Source organism: Haliaeetus leucocephalus, unplaced genomic scaffold (assembly GCF_000737465.1).
Source record: "Haliaeetus leucocephalus isolate CR32 unplaced genomic scaffold, Haliaeetus_leucocephalus-4.0 Scaffold555, whole genome shotgun sequence".
Classification (NCBI taxonomy): Eukaryota; Metazoa; Chordata; class Aves; order Accipitriformes; family Accipitridae; genus Haliaeetus; species Haliaeetus leucocephalus.
The window spans coordinates 20471750-20490952 of record NW_010972991.1 but is presented as its reverse complement, the minus strand read 5'-3'; the positions used below and the strand labels follow the sequence as shown (position 1 = coordinate 20490952).

At 38.6% G+C, this 19203-nt stretch overlaps 1 protein-coding gene across 6 annotated transcripts; it reads left to right on the top strand.

Annotated features, from left to right (window-relative positions):
- Nucleotides 1-258: 258 nt before the first annotated feature.
- On the top strand, nt 259-18642 carry LOC104837754 (RING finger protein 151-like). 6 transcript variants are annotated; one of them, XM_010577102.1, is made up of 8 exons: nt 340-438; nt 5875-6100; nt 7342-7481; nt 9286-9448; nt 10693-10813; nt 11719-11961; nt 12594-12631; nt 13118-16767. In XM_010577102.1, exons 2-6 carry the CDS (start codon nt 5895-5897, stop codon nt 11953-11955), a joined length of 867 nt encoding a protein of 288 aa, XP_010575404.1. In that variant the 5' UTR covers nt 340-438; nt 5875-5894; the 3' UTR covers nt 11956-11961; nt 12594-12631; nt 13118-16767. The 6 variants fall into 6 exon arrangements, with proteins under 6 accessions (XP_010575406.1, XP_010575404.1, XP_010575405.1 ...); XM_010577103.1 differs by lacking the exons at nt 12594-12631; nt 13118-16767 and adding an exon at nt 16799-18642; XM_010577101.1 differs by lacking the exon at nt 12594-12631.
- The last annotated feature ends 561 nt before the right edge of the window (nt 18643-19203 follow it).

Here is a 19203-nt window from a genome sequence, read left to right as displayed (position 1 = left end):
CCCCCCCCCGCCCCCGGCGGTCCCTCACCCGCCGCCTCAGCACTCACTCAATTGTCCCGCCGCCGGCTCCCGTCAGCCCGCTGGCCGCGCCCCGCATGCGCCCTGCGCAGCGCCCCCCCCCGCCGAGTGCCGCGCTTCCCGCCAAGCGCGCATGCTCCGGGGCCGTGCGCGGAGGTGGGAGGGGGCGGGTTACCTTAACTGCGCATGCCCGACCGCGGAATCGTGGAGGTGCGCGTGCGCGGCGCTGGCTCTGCGGGGCGGCTCTCGGCGCTGGCGCTGCTGGTAAGCGGCGCGTGCGCGAGGCCTCAGCGCCACACACAGCATGGCGGAGAGGCCGCGTTCCCGGCGGCGTGCCGCGCGGCCGTCAAGCAAGAGCGGCCGCAAAAGCAACCTCGGTTTCGCGACAGCGAGCGAGCGGCGGCGGCGGCGGCAGGTGGGGTGAGTGAGTGGGGGGTCTGCGGGCAGCCGTGCCGCGGGGAGGGGGGACGGCGGGACCGCAACGGATGGCTGCGGGGAGCTGGGCCGTGAGGCGGGACCTCGGCGTTGGTCAGGGGCGGTTCGCCGTCGGCAGGCCTGGCGCTTGCACCTTCGGCCCCGGGGCCGGGCCGGCGGTGGCTTTTCCGTCCTGCCGAGGAGGTGGCGGTAAGCGCGCGTGAGCTGTTTGAGGCCGCCGAGGTGCGGCGACTCGGCGTTGCGTTGGTGCTGCCGGTGTTTCCAGGCCCGCTGTGTTCTCCGTGCCCGAGACCGTTGGGCGTTCCTGAAGAGCCCGCCCAGGCGTGAGCCGGGGGCCTTCCTCCCTCCGGCCTGTGCGCAGGGCCCCCCTCCCCATCGGAGCCTCCGAGGGAGCTCCTCGGTCCTTGGTCTTGCCTCTGTGCGGCAGAGTCCAGCCCTCCGAAGCCTAAAAGGTGGTTTGTGAGACGCGTGTCTTGTATCGCTCTGTTTTGAGTAGGTTCTGCAGCGGGACAGCAAGTGGAAGCGTCACGTAAAAACGTTCTTTGTCAAAGCAGTTCTAGTTTCTTAGGTAGTTCCTGGTAGAGGCATAGGCCTCAAATTAGTTGTGTGTCTCATACTGGCTATTATAGAAGCTTTTATTGATTAAGCCAGTTTCTTACATCGGTGTAAGCTGGTATTGCTATCCTTTCGTTCTTATCCTCTTCTGTTCCCTTTCTCTTACACGAATGATCCTGAGACTCCACAATGTACCCGTCTGGGGAGCTGAGCTGAGGGCTCAGGGCTAGTGCTGTAGCAGCCTTAACCACAGACACTGCTGCTGTCTGTCTTCCCTTTCTGCCCTGGCTGTGGTTTCTCATCCCCTGTTTTGACCCACTTCCACAGTCACTGGAGGTTTTGCTGAGCCATCTACAAGAAAATCTAGCCTAGCAAGTCAGTGAGTAGTTGTCTGTATGGTTAGTTGTCTGAGCCAGCTCAGGAAAGGGCCAAATCAAATGTTTTACCTGATTCAAGGGAGGAAGTAGAGGGAGGCTAGGAGGACGTTAATTAGTGGGTAGATTGTCAAAGTTCAAACTTTTTTTTTTTTTTTTTTAGTTCAGTCTTAAAACAGGTCAGTTACCCAGCATGATATATCAAGTGGCTATAGAAACAGCATGTACTGTCACAGTTGAAGGGGTGAGTCTGCCTCTTTGGGCGTTAATGCTGGCTTGAGGTGGCTTACGGTGACTGTGGCAGAGTGGCATAAGACACCTTAAAATGTTGTTTCTACACATCAGGATTTAAAGCATAGTGTATCTTTGTGAAAATAGAAGCTAAAGCAATATCGTGTTTTAATGTCACCTCATCCCCAGGCCCTACATAGATTGTTTGTTCTTCCAACCACACGGCACTTCTGAAAACACTGTCTTAGTGATACACATCTGTAGTTCTGTCATGATTCACTCCAGCCATTCAAACAGTTATGCTTTGTTTTGTCACATGGAAAAGAAACAGTTTTTAAAAATCAGAAACTACTGTAGATGAAAAAATGCAAGTCACTAATCTGATCTCAGTGTCCTGATTTTTACAATGGAATAGCTTTGATTAGTGCCAGGCATTTAGCAAACTATGTGACTATGTTGTTGGGAACTACATCCCATCTGCATTCTCCCTGCTATTATATCCACACAAAATCTCCATTTGAAGGCAGTGCAGTACATAGCTCAAGGCTGGTTTTAGGTGTGCATCTGCCTGGCAAACAATATGGGACGACTACTACTAAAAAAATTTACTTAATATCTGAAAACTGGAGGAGATTTTTGCTTGTCAAAAACTGTGGGGAGAAATAAAATATGTATGAAACAATGGAAAGCAAATAGCATGTAATAGTTTGTGCTTTTTCTGCCTTCCAGATTTGGCACCCACAAATTCCAGATACCCAGTCAACAGTGTCACTGGTAATGGCCAGGTGATGGGCAAGATTCTGGATCAGAGAAACCAAAGACAAGGCAAGGTTTGGAAACGTTAGTGGAGTGTGGGAAGGCAGTGATAAATAATGTAGTTTCTAGGTGCAAACGAAACAAGAGTGTGACAATTGGTGAATTGTAATAGAAATAGAAGAAGAGGTTTTGAACTCAAGTTGAGAAGAGAGACATTTCTAGGGAAGAGCAGAAGTTGAAAATTAGGTCATTTTGTGGTGGAAGTACTGAGTAAAGTGATCTGTACAGCTAGAATGCATTTCATTCATCTGATGCTCTCCCTCTGCTTATCTGTTGACTAAAATGCATTTCTTGAAGTTAGCAGAAGATAAAACATCTCTGGTTCTTCAGGTCGGGAAGTTTCTACTGGAGGAGATCTGGGACCCCAGTGTTGTCGTAGGTCTCGGAGTCAAAGCCACAAGGATTCTGGCACTGTGTGGGATGGTGCTGCTCCAATATCAGTCTTGAAAACATACTGAAGTTCTCACCAGAACCCCCTTTGATTATATTTTTTGCCTCAAAGTTCCCATCCACTCTCCATTTGAACTGTGGTTTTGGTTGGGGCTTTTTTCGTATACAGTTGTTCCACTTCATTTTTCTGTCAAGCATAAATAAAGTTTTTGTTTCCCACTTGATAAAAACACTCTTTCCTGCATTCTGATAGACTTCAAACTTGCTAAAATATGCCAAAGAATATCTTGAAGACTTAGTGTTCAGGGATCAGCAGCATGTGTGCAGTGCGTAGCTTACAGCATCCACAATTCCAGTAGAGCAGAAATGCTAGGACAGCAAAAATATTCACAGTTTTGCTGACATATCTTATATCTCTATGAAAGTTTTCTACAAGCTGAATCCTCTGGGATCCACAAAGTGAAATCAAAATTTTAGGCTCACAATTCAAATTATAGAATGTATGTATGCTGTTTAACAGTCCTTCAGCATAAACATATGATACGTTTCAATGCTTTCATCGGTATTGAGAACTGGTACTTGACTTCATGTTCTGCTACTGATAATTAGCATTGTTCTCCACTTTTTAAACTTTCTATTGTGGTCCTTGCTGTCCAAATCACAGCTTAGTGCAAACATAATGCTCATTTTATTCACACTGAACTAGCAAAGTCCTGAATTTCCTGTCTTTGCAGGAGACCTGTAAAAACATACAAGGAAACGACAGTGTAAAAAGAATTGTTTATCATCTTCATAATACAGTATTTTCTTGAGCAGATACTTTTAAGACATAGAATGTCCATGCTGTGGCTGAAGGAATAGCATATCCCAGATACCTGTAAAATTAGTTTCCCTGTGTTGTTGATGACAATGTAGCCACAGAAGCGCAGACCTAAATGCAGTCTGTGAAATCTGCCTGGGACCTTGTGTGGATTGTACTCCCTGCTGCTGTGGCAACGCTGTCACTAGGTCACCCGGCTAGTAGGTGTCCCAGCTAATCTAAAGCTAGCTCAAGCATCTCTGCAAGCCACAGTGTTGGCTGTGTGACAAACATGCCAGTAGAAACAAAACACAATATGGAAACCATGTAGCAGATTATGTGTTTTGTACTTGGGTAATATGCATGCTTGCTTGTGTTCTGTATGCTTTCATTACAGGTTTTATTAACTTTAATCTTATCAAATACCCTTTTAACACAAGCACCTTTCATAATCAGTGAAGATATGCTTTGATACTCAGACATATAAGATCTTCTAAATTCCAGATTTATTTTGTATTCATGAAGAGGAGTTGTAGAGTTCTTTTTTCCCTTTAGAGCAAAATTTGACATTAGCCCTTAGAGGTCTTTATTATTCCTACACAGTTCTAATTCAGATTGAGATTCTCTTTGAATGTCATATTGCAATTGCTAGATATCAGCTTAAGGGATTTAAGTGATTACATCCTTTTTAATTTTTTGTTTTAAGTGAACAACCGTAGTTATGCTACATATCAGAGCAATGTTATTTGTCAAGACAGTGAACTTGACTGTGATAGTTTTGTTTTAAAAATGAACTGCATGTCATGCCTGGATAAAACCAAGTTAGGTAACAAACTTTCATCTTTTTAAGGAATATAATTTTACCAGATTTCAGTTGCTACTTTTCAGTAATACTGAATTCTGTTATCTTCAATCTTACAAATATAACTGTAAGGCTTCAAATTTAAATGGCATCAGGGTGTTCAGTTTTGTGATAAGTATCTGCATCAGTAATAATTGAAAGAGGGACTGATGATTTCCCCCCCCCCCCCCAATCTAGTCAGATCTCTTGTGTTGAATTTTAGGTTTTACAGTGGCTTGCTTTGGAAAGCTTTGTTTTCATGGGCTATTAGCTGGCTGGTTAGACATAGGACTCAGTAACTTAGGAAACACTACTGAGCCTTTTTCTTTCTAATTTTTCTCATAGGCATAATAAAGCAGTGAAAAGAAACTGAAGGAAGGAAGTATTACATGTCTTGCTGATCAGAAAACTGTTTCTGAAGTATTTGGACAAACTACATATATATGTAGTAAAATCTAAAAAGGTGGGATATCTTTCTTTTCTGTTTTATTTGGGAAACTTCATAACTAGTGAAAACCTTTTTCACAATTCTCAGTGGGGTTACAAAAGTAATTTTGTATGTTAAGGAGGAATGAGAAGCCTAAAACATATTCTTGTGAGTTCTGTGGAGTCTTACCAAATTCGACTAGGCTTTTCATGACAGGATTTTGATGAAGGCAGATTGCCTGTTAGTTTTTCTTTACAAAGCTTTCAAATCCATTTAAAGGCTACTCAGTTTTATAAAATAGACCATGTAGGAGAAGACAGTAGCTCTTCATGATTTCAGGGTTAGCTGCAGTTTTGGCTTCTTTTTCTTCCCAAACATTAAGTATTTCTCTAGGCATGTGGATATTTCATTCTGTTCCCTCTGGAATGGAAGTCTACAATGAGTAGAGAATCTTAGCCTTTTTTTTTTTCAGTATGAAAGCAACCTATTAAGTGATATGCAGTTCATAAATACAAAATCTGCTAGATGAAAGTGCCACAGCTATTGTCTGTAAGGACACTGTTTTATAAGTTTGTTAGGCATTTTATAAAAGGCATTACAGATGGAAAGCAAGCTCTTGCATTTGAACTTCTATGATGTTTCTGCTTCTGGTAGAATTCAAGTAAATAGAAACTATATGTTCCGCAGTGGCTACTAGAACTATGTTCAATAACAGAGTTCAGAACAAGCGTGGCTCAACTGTCTGCTAAAGTCTTTGCTTTCAGAATTCAGAGAATCTTGATATAAAATTGGGATTCTGACATCCAGCAGTACAATCCTCAGATTCTCACTTAAAGTCTCCAAAGTATGTGTTTGCATTCTGACCTGTGAAGTTCTTTATTCACATTAAGTTCTCCGTATTTCTAAAATTGCTTCTAGGTCTTTTTGTGGATCTAGCCATACAGATTCAGGACAAAGACTGCTTTATTTCTCTGTGCTGTTTTAATAGGTTGAAAGTATCTGGAGAGCATGGGTTATGATATTGAGCGTTTCGTTGGCTATGTTAATGAAGGGCTATTATGCTCCATCTGCCGTGATGTGTTAGAAGACCCGTTACAGGCTCCTTGTGAACACGCTTTCTGTACTGCTTGTATACATGGGTGGCTTGTTCATCACAGTAACTGCCCTGAAGACAGACAAATGATTGATGTATCTTTGCTGCGGCCTCTCTACAGGTATACAATAATCTTGCTGTATGTTGAAATTACATTAATTTAGGATTTCTCAACTTTGCTTGCATGGCTTCATCTCTTGTCATTTACTGTCACTCAAATTGTCTTTATCCAATATGCATATGGCAAAAACCAATCACTTGCATGAAAGCATTAGCATTTTCTGTTTATTATAACTAACTTTCAAGGTATTAAGATTTCAAAATGGAAAGAATACTTAGTTTGTTCTCCACCTTTTTATATCTTGAATGCTGATTCTAGATATCTGTCTGGTTATTATTCTGAATGTCTTCTACAGCACCAACACTTTCCCATACCTTTATAGAGAAAGCAGGCAAAGCAACTCTTGACAGCAGTCACTAAACACTGTATATCTTTTGTTTTTCTTTTCAGTCTTAACTAGATACTGTAGTGGGGGTTTGTAATGAATAATTCCTGTAGATATGAACCAAAATTCTCACCTTCAAATCCTTTTTTAAAAAGGTCTTTAGCCATAAGAATATCTGTCTTGAGCCACCTTGTCATGTAAAGCAGGCTGTTTTCACAAGTGTCTTCCATAATTGGTCAGGCAGTTGGACTAGATGATCATTGTAGGTCCCTTCCAACTGAACTATTCTTTTCTATTCATTCCTGCTATTACCAGCACACAGAGTTTCATAAGTAGACACTGCTTGCTGTTTAACCCATGTGTTGTCTAATCTTGGTCCGATTAACAGTTATGTTGTGTTTAAAACCTTCAGCCACAGATGTTAAATTAACTCCATTAGTATTCCCAGTCTTTTTGTCACTAATGAGATTTTACTGTCTGGAAAGTTGAAGTATAGTGTAGACAGAACCCTAGAGTTAAATTTATAGATTGTTTTGACTGTACTCACTGCAGTCAGTTTGGTTTGGCAAGTTTAGAAACACAAAATTTATATGATGAATGAGTAGCCCTAGTGTTTGCTATTGGTAATATCTGCTGAGCTAGTGAAAGGTCACAGTTAAAAATTTATTCAAAATAAAGATTTCATTTGCACTTTTAATTTTGGAGACTGAATTATCCATTAACATTGTTTCTTTTAAGCCTGTTCTTTTCCAGTATGGTGACTTGAATTAAAAAAAAAAAAAAAATTAAACTGATTATTCAGAATTTTTCCTAATGGGGACTAGAATCTTACTTTCTTTTCCCAAAAGTTGAAAATACAAATTTTTCAATAAGGTTCCCAAATTTAAGAACAATTTTTTTTTTATTTTGCACATAGATATATGAAAAATGATTTAAACCGTCTTCAGCTACATTGCAAAAACAGAGAATATGGCTGTGAAATGGTTTGTTCTCTGGAGTCTATAGACAGGCATGAAAGGGAGTGTGAATACAGTCAGATACCTTGCTCCAATGCCGGTGAGTAACATTCAAAGAAGTTGAATCCTTTATATTCAGAAAACATGTGTTTGTCATCTTTCTGCCAACAGAATGGCGATAGTGGCCATTATTTCCAAACAGAAATGCAAAGCTTTGACATGAGCTACTCTTTACAGCAGTGTTTTTGAACAAAATGTATTACCAATTTATGGCAATCGTGATCCTTAGCAACAATTTCTTATCCAAGAACTGACCAAAATGAATGAGCATGATGGACTTCAAATTTATGAAAATATAGTAGTGCATTTGTTTTGCTTTCTTTTAAGCTAGGAGTTTGTCATTCAATTTTGACTGTTCGTTTTGATGTTTGAATCAATGTAACAGCACCTACAGAACACTTACAGGTCACAATTTATGAAACAGCTGGTTGCCTCGTGCATGTGCAAGTGCTCACTCTGTCTCATGGGTTTTAACAAAAACGTATCTTGGAAATAAAAACTGTTTTAAGCTAAATTCTGGTTAGAATTGTGTTCATGTTAAGGTTTTTATTTAAAACAAAGCTACACCTCCTGAGGAAGAAACATACTGCTAAAAAGGAATATACTGTTAAAATTTCTCCGTTGATTTTATTCAAAATGTTGTATGTTCCTAGATGTAGTTAATTTCTAATTAATGACGCTAAGGGCATAGTCAAGTCTGTCATTGTAATTAATTATAAGAAGATTAAGGTACTATAATTGCTCCACTGGAAGTTATAATTTCAGTAAGCAGTAAATGACTCTTGCGGATGCTTTAGATTCACCTGTTTTACTTTCTACGGAAACAGTAGCATTTATGGAGTTACTACACTTTACCTCTGATGTCTGGTGTTCAGGGTGTGAGGGCTCTTGCATCTCTTGAACTCTTTCTCAAGAATACATTGGAGTGTTTTTTGAGTACCTCAATTACAAATCATTGTAGTTATTAGAAAAGCTCTTCTAGAGGGCTGTCTTTTGTAATTTTCTGGTATGGTTTGTTGGCAGGTTTCATTGCTCCATTGTTTCAGTTTTCTCACATCAGTTTTTTCAATGCAAATTAAATGCAAGTATGTATTACAGCAAACAGCACCTCAAAGATTAAACATTAAGACTATGAACTTCAAGTTTAGAGTGTTAAATGTAGCAATAATTTATATAGTGTTCATTTTTGGATCTCTACATTTTATTTCTAATCACTACAGATTTGTAAAGTTTGTATCCTATAATTTCTGTGGAAATGTTTTTATTGTTGCATCAGTTATTAAATGTTCGTAAATGTTCTTATTTATTTATGTAGTCTAGTATGTTATACAAAAGACCAACCAATTGTCAGGAAAACAAGGTACATTCCATCTCACCCACATCTCTCTTACTATGTCTTTGGACCTTTTTTCCTAAATTTGATAACCTAATATTTTTTACGCATGTGCAGTCATCTTAATTCCAGTCACTGCAATTTATGGTGGAAGCACAGGCAAGCTGCTAGGGTCTTAGCTTGGCATTAGTGTTGTCATTACTGAAGTCGCTTTAGTGCCAGACCAGCAGTAGTAGACTTTACAGAAAATACCTACTTTCAGTTTTTCAATATTTTCATTTAATGCATAAATACCTTAATAAGACTTTTTAAGAGTGTTTTCTTACTAGTTATGTGTGTTATAACTATATTTCATGTTCTAAAGAAATCACTTTTTTCATTGCTTTAACAGATTGATTGTTGCTTAGCTCAGGATATTACAGCTTGCTTGCTTGAGTGTTTTTGTTTGGAATTAATTAAAATGCTTTTGTTAGTTGTAAATGACTGGCTTACCTTACTGTTCCCTGTTCAGGTTGTACAGTTCAGATTGAACGACGTAACTTGGATGGTCACCTGGCAGTGTGTGAATATCGGAGCCGTGAATGCCCCAATGGTTGTGGCTACACCATTCTCAGCGCGGAAGACACGCAGCATAATTGTGTAGCAGAGCTAAGAACTGAGCTAGAACTACTGCGGTACAAATCTTCTGTTTCTTTGATGTTTGTGTTAGTCTGGGCCTAAAATCACTGCATAAAGCACTTCAAATACTAGCACTGGATTCTGGTATGTGTTAAATAGTCTATTAATGACTTGATACTAATGGGCCAGAGTAGCGTTATGTGTCAGCCTAGACTTTAAATTCTTACTGTTTTGATTCTTCTGCTGTCATTTTTTTTGTCCAAGTTGTTATAAGTCCTGAAATACCACTGCTTGCAGTTGAACAAAACTGAGCTGACTATATAAAATGACAAAATACCTAAGAAAGCTGGACTGAAGTTTGCAATTTCATTTTTCATTGGCCTGTTATAGACCCAGAGTCACATTATTTAATAATTTTGTTTAGTTTATAATTTTACAGGTCCAGAAGAATAAAATCTCTAATTATTTTGGCAGGTATAGACTGATAGATTAAACATCTGAGAATCTAATTTTCAATTTTTATTAAAATCCTGGCAGATGGTGAATATGACTCTTCTTACTGCCATCCTCTTTTTCCTCTTTTATATAAGTTTCTGTAACTTTCCCTTTCCGTGATATTCCAGTTGGACTCTTTTTTTTTTCTTTTTTTTTTTTTTCCTCCCATGCTCCTTCCCATTTCTATCTTTCTACTCACTGGCTAAGTCTTGTGCTCTTGAACATGGCTGTGAAGTCAGGCTCAAATCTGGTTTAAATGCATTGAGACACAAGGGATTCTGCTACCTGGTTTCTGAACTCAAGATGTTAATGTAGTAACAGCTAGTTTTTGGCTGTGAAGCTGTGTGAATGATTAGGTTATAATAGTTAATTGCATACTATCATTCAGTGTCCACCATAAAAGTGACAAGATTACATGTTTAGAAATACTATAGTATTCACACTTTTTATCTTGACTGCATGTGTTTAGTAATACTAAGGAAGCATATACTCTAGCTAAAAGGCAGTAAATCATTTAAAGTCATAAATACATGTTCTTAAGCTCATAGAATTACTTCAGGAGCGATACAGTTGTCCCCTGTACAAGCTGTGCATGGTCGCTTCAGTGCCCCCTGGTACAATGCACTTTTTTATGCTAGTTTTATTTAAATTAATAAATAGTACTATCTTGCCTCTAGAGGGATGTCCTGTAGAGTATGATGGGAATCACATTGGGCTGTTTGGCTGCAACAAGGCTTTCTGGAATTTGAAAAATCATTTTTTTTCTGTGCTTACAAGGCTTAACAAGGAGAAATAAACTTTTCAGGTCAGAAATGATCTGCAGAGTGGAGGAGGCAAAACATGAGATGGAGTCAAGGTTAGATTCACAGAGAAGGCATATGGTCCAAAAAGAGAGTATTCTGCAAAATGAAATTGAAGAACTAAAGGTAAATATGATCACTTTTTCTTTTTTTTTTCTTTCCTAACAGTCCAGCTTTTTGCTTTTCCCAGTTGTAGTCTCTTATTTTGTAAATGTAGTCTCATACAGATAAATTACATTAAGTATGGGGAGCAAATCAGGTATTAGCACAATGTTTTGCCAGGCTAATCAGCTCTGTTGAGAAGCAGGCTGAGTACTGTATTCATCTGGTTTATCTACTTCAAATTCATTTGGAGCTAACCTGGGTACCCCTGTGCAAGGACTGCATTGTTTTGTGCATACATAACATGTTGGCAAATCAGTCTGAAACTCATTTTCAGTCTCTAAACATAGGGCATACATCATTAATTAATCCAGTGCTGACACAGAGCCCTACTGCAAACACTGTGGTTCAGCTGCAGTCAAACGGTTGGAAAGTTGCGCTGTAAACTTCATCAAGTAACGAGCAAGGCTGTCTTACCTTTTCATTCAGTTGTTATATCACAGAATAATGATTTTTAAAGTCCAAAGCAATGGATGTGCTTTATAGTTTACATTTTTATTTTTACTGTATTTGATGTTAACTCCTTGAAGAAGATACATTTTCTATTTCAAGACCCCAACCAAAATAAGGTTTTGGTTATGTTCAGGTAAGTGGCAACTGGATAAATCCACTGTTTCTTATTATAGTTTCTTATAAACTTTTTGCACTTTTAGGAAAACTGTATTGGAATTTTTGAAACAAGACTGTCTCAGAAGGTGAATGCTGGATTGTGTCTCAAATTGTTTACATCTGTTCCACTATCAAAAAATTATTCTAGTGTTGCTTATTCTTTATAATCCATCATCTTACATGCATGGCCAATTCAACTTCATACTACCATCATTAGAAAAGAGTTTGGCTTTTGCAGTAAATTTGTATTTGCATTTCAGAGTCAGATGTCACGAATGATGTCAGATGTACGTTCTCTGATGGCTGCAGAGAGGCAGCACCGTCAGGAGCTGGAGCAGGCAGAGCTGGAAAAACGGGAATTAATGGAGCTGCTGAGGGGGCTGCAGAAGGACTGTCGATTAACTACTACAGAAGGAAGCAGGAAGTCAACAAGTTTCCGCCCTCTGACACGACTAGAGAGTGTAAAACGAAAACCTAGGGAAGTTACAGTTATCTGAACAGAAGTAAGCTCAAAAAGCATTTTCTTCCAATTTCTGTGACCATCTGGCAAACTTTTCTAGTTTCTAGGAATGATTGGTAAACTTTATATCATTTCTGATTTACTTGTTTTCTTTCAAAATCTGGATTACTACTTTATTTCCTCTTGGGGCATAAAAACAAATGGGAGAATTTTCTCTTGGGGAACACTGGGCATTAAAAACCAGTAATTGGCAAATATGTTTTTAGCTAATGTTTTTATAAAAAGGGGGAAGGAGACTTGATTTGTTATCTCTTCAGTGTATCATTTACAGGAGTCTTTGAAGCCTGAAAGCTAGAGCCTTTTAAAGTCAAAGATACTTAAAGGTTGTTTCCTTCCTGGTCCATTATAGTCCGTGTAAGTCTAGTTTATGCTTATACTTGAAACAGAAAGAAAATGTGATCATCAGTAATGACATTTGGGATGTACTTAATTTTGGGAAAAGTCAGTAATAGAATTAGTAAGTCAGTAATAGAAATTAATAGATTTTGTTTGTTTATAGTCTGTAGAAGGTCTATTTCAAAGGTTGAAAGAAAGCACTTTAAATTGTAATTCTACTGCTATGTAACAGCTTCAGGTGAGGTTGACTTTTACATTAGAGCTTCTCTAATTTCACAGGCTGATACACACTTAAGTCACTAATACCAAAGCGCAAGGTAATAGAGTCATCTAAAACCTTTTAAATAGATGTGTGAGTAACTTTGAGTTTGTGGGAGGGGATCTGCATTTTATTTAAAAATTTGAAGCTTTTATATGTGAAAGTATCAACTATTTCTACAGGGTCCGTTAAGCTTAAGAGCAGCTCATTTGGTACTCAGTATCTTTTAAAGCATATATAAATACCTAGAGTATCCTTAATTTTCTTTTGGCAGGTTTCAGGCTACTCGAACATTAATATCCACAACAGACAAATATTTGCAGAGTCACTTGGACTTCAGATGTTCTTTATTAGTATTCAAGTTTTAAATTGTGTAAGAGGTAGGATTTTTTAACAGACCCATAAATACTGAATCAAGGGGGTGTTTATCTGTAAGGACTGTATGGGAAATCTGTACAGTTCAAAGACTTTTCTCTAAACTTCTCACACAGCCTGTTCATGTTGTTTTCAGTGGTGTAACTAAGCCATATTCTGTCCATTGCAGTTCTTCAGTGGAGTAACTAGGGAAGAACCTGGCCTCCTGTTTACTGAATGTGCTAAATCAGTTTTGAACTTTCAGGAAAATGTGTGCGGGTGTAACAATCTGAATAAGCTAATTTTATAGTTTAGAAAGCAAATACATTACTGTGCATGTCTTGCTGTCACTCAGAGCAACGCTTTTATGGCTAAGAGCGTAACCAAAGAGAGAGGCAGCAACCTTCTTTAGCACATACACTACATTATGAAGACTTGCAGTCAGAGCTGTCTTAATTTCAGGCATTAATAAATCTTTCTAACTTGCTGTTTCTTTAGTATCACTGAAGCAGATGTGCACATGTTCAGGTCTTATGCATTTAAAAACTGGCAGAAATAACTCTTCTGTAAAAGTTTTGGGTTTTTTTTCTGAAAGAAAACATTCATAGGAAGAGTTACATCCAAATATTTACTTGTTTTCAGTCCTTGTATTCTAGATTAAATTGCAATCATTGGCAGTATTTAGGTCACTATAGCAGTCTCACCAACTCATGACATAGCACATCTCTTAAGCAGCCATATTTAACAATCTGAAACAGTAAGACAGTAGCTATAATTTGGAAGACCTTCATTCACACTAAACATTCAGTGGTCAATTCACATAAATCAGTGTGCGTATTAAAGCTGTAGATAGAAAGTAAGAATGCTTTTATTATCTTGTGTTCTAAATAAGCAAGTGTTAGTGTCTGTGGTCTGTGTGACTGACTCTGTTTCAGCATTCACGCTAATTCTGAAGCTTCTTGGCAACACCAGATTTCATGCTATTAGAATCAATCAGTGCTTTCTGTGTACTGTAACTGTGTGGTTTTGTGATGTGACTTTATCTACTTTGCTTAATGTGAAAGAAGAAAATTACTTCAAAATCCTATAGAACTCAGATGAGCTGGATCATCTTTCCCAAGTTGGAGGGCGGTAATGATCACCCAATCTTTTCTGTTCTGATCGCAGAAAAAGAATTCATTAGCTCTGTGCTTTCTCCATAATGGGATCTGCATATTTGTTTGTTTTAGGAATTCCACCTGCTTACTTATGACTAAATTCCTTCTAGTATAGGAAATAGGGTTTATTTAATATTTACTTAGCATTTGGTCTGCTGTCAGTCCCCTAAGTGACAGGCATGAAACTGTGTGAGAAAACAGGTCCTAGGTGGTAAAGAAGGACTTCCTGCTGCACAATCTATGTAACTCCCCTAGTTGCCAGCTCTGGAGAGTCTGAACTTCTAGTGTTGAAATATGGCAACAATTTGGGCCCACCTGCTGCTGGAATGACCTGTCAGCTTGGGTTTCCTTTAGCACTGAAGAAGCACTTGCAAAGGTATTTTAAATGGGTACATAGTAGCTAATAGCATCAGATCCCTCCAGTTACTTTAAGCTTAATCTCATTCCTCTGTGTTGATAACTGTTCTGCGCTTAAGAATTTCCACTGCTACTGAACCACTCACAGGGTGGCGTATGCTGGAGTATGGTCATCATTCTACCTGTCTTATAATTAACTAGGCTGAAATTAAATAGCCCATTATATTAATATTTTATCTACTTCTAGCTTTTCTAGTCTCATGTATTACACAGCTCTTAATAGCAGCTGGCAGAAGCAAGGGATTTTTTTCCTTTCTTTCAAATAGTCTGTTAATCCTTTTTATAAAAACAAAGGGTCCAAATATTGTAGTAGACTTGGTGTAAGTGAAGACATGCACTTGGAAATGCTACTTTCCTAGTCATGATCATATCTTAGGATTATATGAGACACTGCTAAAAGTGCATTATGGGAGGGCTCCAGCACTGGATTACTGGTATTAGTATTCTCATACTAAATCACACTTTAATCAGTTCCATTTCCTCACAAGTGGAACTGTTACTCAAGTGGACCCATAACCATGCAAACAGTTGTTGTATTTTCAGTTGCTTCTAATAGCACTTTGCAGCTAGAAGAGGGAAAGAAAAGACTGTGGAGCTGGGAGAGTGGAGAGGAAGAGTAAGGGCGGTCCGACTGTCTTCCCTCAGCCCAAGAGCAGTGATGCAGCTGCACCAGCCTGTGCCACCAGCTAGCTTACCAGTGTAAACTGCTAGCACGTGGCATTACAATTAACATAGCATTAGAATTAAAAGATTAAATCATTATCCACAATTAAGTGGGTACAAAATGTAATAGTACCAAACCTGAGAGATGCACAAACAAAACTCACAGAGAGCAAGCTGTCAAGTAAAGCATGTGAGACTACAAGGTATTACAAGTTGAGCAAATCCTTATCCTACACTAAATTGGGTGAAAAAGAATAACACTAAGGATATATTTAAAGAAATTAATATTTTAAAGCAAGTCGTAAGTTTGTCTTTGAAAGAAAATCAATGTATACATATTTATTCTGAAGACCCAAGAGGTCCGTTACAAATACACGTAAACTAGTTCCCTTAAACTGACTTCTCCACTTGAGAGGTCAAATTCAAGACAAAATACTGTTTCTTCTGTTTTCTTCAGCATTAAAGCTGCATTCCCTGTTCTCCTGCCCTCCTCCCAAAGCAAAAAACAGTTGGTGGTCTTGACCAGTATGGACCATTGCTGCTAGGATTACTTTATTTGGAGTGGGAACAGTTAATTTGGGGGAGAGCTTCTGGTAGGTTTAGATGAGTTTCAACAAAAGGTATGGAACTGAGAATTATGCACCTGAGTTGGGTGCAGGAGTGGCAAGGAAGAATTTTGCTGGACTTCCTAATTAAGGTGGCAGGTTTTAGTTAGTATGATTCTAGTACTACATTAACAGTCTCATATGAGATAAATTAAATTAGTAGCACACATATACAGGAGTTTCTCGTCAGCACAGAAGGGAATGGAATTACATAGTCAAGCAAAATACCTAATACAGTGAAGTATTTTGACTGGACAGAAGTGTTTTTATCTCAGATGTTCTTTGGTGTTTTGAAGAAGTTTAATGTATTAATAGATCCCAGCAAATAGCTCCTACAATTTATAGAAATGGGTAGCCTTGCAAATTAAATTTTCCATGTGCTGTCCTCTTCGATGTTTCTGGCATGGTGCTCTTCTACAGCCATTTTACTTAGAAGTGCTGGATAGTATTTAAAAGGAGCAGTACTAGCCTTGCCTTTCTCCGGTACTGCTTGTAGGATGAGGTATGGTAGGTCAGGGAGGTCTTACCACATAGATAGATGCCTTTATAAAGACCTACAATTCTATGCAACTTTCTATTAACAAATAAACATTGAACTGTCTTCCAGCATTGTGGTTCACTGCCAATCTATTTACGTTTTCTACCTTTATATACACAAGAAGGATAAAACAGTGCTTAACAGAGCTTAATCTGTAGTCTGTAAAAGAAACAGTAACACTATTTGTATCACTTTGAAGTGCACTTTGTATAAAAGTTGAACCAATAAAGGGTCTATACCATAACTGATGCAGTTTTGTTCGCTTTTTTCCATTACAGAAGTTTGAGTACCCTCTTTATCAGATGAAATAGCAAAATTTAGGTATGCTGGCTGCACAGTGCAGGAAGTCAGGAATAAATGACAATATAGGGCCAGTGCATTGGAATAGGTAAGGCCGTATTTTGCCAAATAGAGGGAGTATATAGCAATAAACAAGGCAGGTGTTGAATCAAACACTATCCCTTCTCAAGGATTTTTCTCCTGCCTCACAGATGGGAGTTTCTGAATGGGATGAGCAGCCATTTTGAAGGCAAAGAGCTAGCAAAAATTGAATACTCCTAGACTACAACAGTATGCCACTCCAGTCCTGCATAGACAGCAGGATAATAAAGGGAAAAATTAATTTGCTGTCCATCAGCTGAAGGGATCTCATCCCTAATGCAGGTTTTTCATAGCCACTACAGGAGCCCATGTGGGATAGGAACACATAAGAAAGAACAGGACAAGAGAGTTGTTCGGAAGTTGTAATCTAGGGATGCATTTACTTAAATACGATCAATCTGGACACAGGGCACTCCAGAGCATGAACATGCTGCATGCAGTATGCTGCATTAACTGTCTGGAGCATATTCTCTTACCTGATGGGAGGAGTCACTCAGCAGGGAAATAAAGGCTGACAGCTTGGATGTCACAACTACAGAGAGCAGCGCAATAGCTTGCAGATAACCCGTTTATCTGCTTATGACTATCCATCTGCATCTGGCCTTCAGCCAGTATAGAATAATAAAGACTGCCCAGCTGCTAAAGATTTTGGAAGTAAAAAAAAAGTGCACACAACTTGTCTCCCCCTTATCCCATATACAAACTATGCATTTTTTCTGTCCATTAACTAGGACATTCACTGAACCAAGGCAATTCTTACACATTTCAGCCAGAAACGCAGCCTTGGTTAAGAGGGTCTCCTTTTCTTAGCACACACTCCTGCAGAGATAGGGTCTGTGTATTCAGCTGCAGGACTTTAGGAGGGAGAACTGTACTACATTGTGGTTCTGTTCTGTCTTACTCCTCCCAAGTGTAAGCGTACAATTCACTGAACAGCATTTTGACATTGGTATTAGACGCTTCCACTGTTCTGGTGCTCCAGGCAGGAAACAAAACTTGAAAATTTCTTTTTGGGCAGACTATAAAAAGCAAAATTTAATGCTTAAAGTGTTATTTACTTGTGGTAGGAATCCAGTTTAAAAGAGCAAATCAAATAACTCCCAAGTTTTAAACAGCATTATTTCAAGTTGAATTTATCCAAGAAAGGAACCACTGTGCATTGAAGGGTCACAGAACTAAATTCATCAAAAAAAAAAAACAAAAAACCCAAATAAAACATGATAGACGTATACTTCTTTTTCAAGTTTAACTAAATTTACAGAGCTTCCATACATCAAACAATTTAACCAACCCTTTATTTCATCCTAGTTTGAAAATGACTAGTGTGACATGCCATATATTTTAAACTTTCAGGAACCAGTACTGAATATTTACATATTTATTCCACACTTGACACTTTTCTTTACTTTTCATTTCAAATTCCCTGACAAAAACCAAATTATTCATATCCCTGCTAGTTTCCACACAGTAAAGTTTCTTAAAAAAAAAAATAAAACAACCTTAAACACATAGTCTAAAGGAGCTAGTCAGCTTTAAAAATATTTATGCAGTGCTCCTTAAAAAAATAGCATTAATACCTGTAATGCCTGTGAGAGCTCCACCCATTTTAGTCATTACAATTGCATTATTAGTAAAATTAAATCTCCCTGTTACTTTTACCATTGAGAAAATTGTTTGGCTTCCAATCCAAATCTTTGTTCATGTTATTTTAAACAATGTTAAAACACACACCTCTGTGAACAGATACTATTCCCTTTAACTGCGCCCAGTCAATTAACAGAAGTTTACCACTTTCATAGGTTATGTCAATTGATGTTGTGCAACCTAATCGCCTCTCAAACAGTGGGACAGTGTCCCAGTCTCCACACAGAGAAAGTACACGTAATAGGGGCTTTCTGCAGTTCAAATAAAAACCTACTTAATTTAGCCAGGCAGTATAAAGCTAAAAAAAAAATTCAATTTAAAGTACTACCATGCTTTAGAAACACTTAAAATTGGGTGTTAAAGTTTATGAGTCTAGGCAGACAAGTTGTCCAAAGTAAGTTAAGATTACGTAAAACAAGAACATTACAACTGGGCCTTATTTAAGCAGATGAAGACCCCTTTATAGCACTTTCGTAATGTCAAGAGACCAAAGCATAAGTGAAAATTGAGCTCAGCTAAGTCTGACAGTGGAGCTTGTTTGTAAAAATTTTATGTGGCCTTTGGAAAAAGCTACCACTCCTCACCCCAGCCAAAAATGCAATAAAAGGCTATTGGGAATCAGTTAATTCTATGAAATCCCACGGAGCCCAGAGGAATGCAAACATGTAAAAAGCTTACTTCAATCACTGAATTTAGTATGAAAATAAATCTAGAGTTGAATCTAGTGGTAACATTTCTTTATGAAATCCTACTTCTCAAAGTTTTTCTTTTCGCATTGTATCTCAGTCTAATTACAGAAACAAAAGTCCAAACCATCTATTCAAAGGGAAGCTTTAGCGTTACTGCTTCACTATGTGGTTGTTCAGCTCAC

Excerpts from the sequence above, each read along its gene's own strand:
- LOC104837754 (XM_010577103.1), top strand. The coding sequence starts at position 5,895 with ATGGGTTATGATATTGAGCGTTTCGTTGGCTATGTTAATGAAGGGCTA. Across the intron at positions 9,449-10,692 it reads ACTGAGCTAGAACTACTGCG|GTCAGAAATGATCTGCAGAG; the intron begins GTACAAATCTTC and ends TAAACTTTTCAG. Across the intron at positions 10,814-11,718 it reads ATGAAATTGAAGAACTAAAG|AGTCAGATGTCACGAATGAT; the intron begins GTAAATATGATC and ends TTTGCATTTCAG.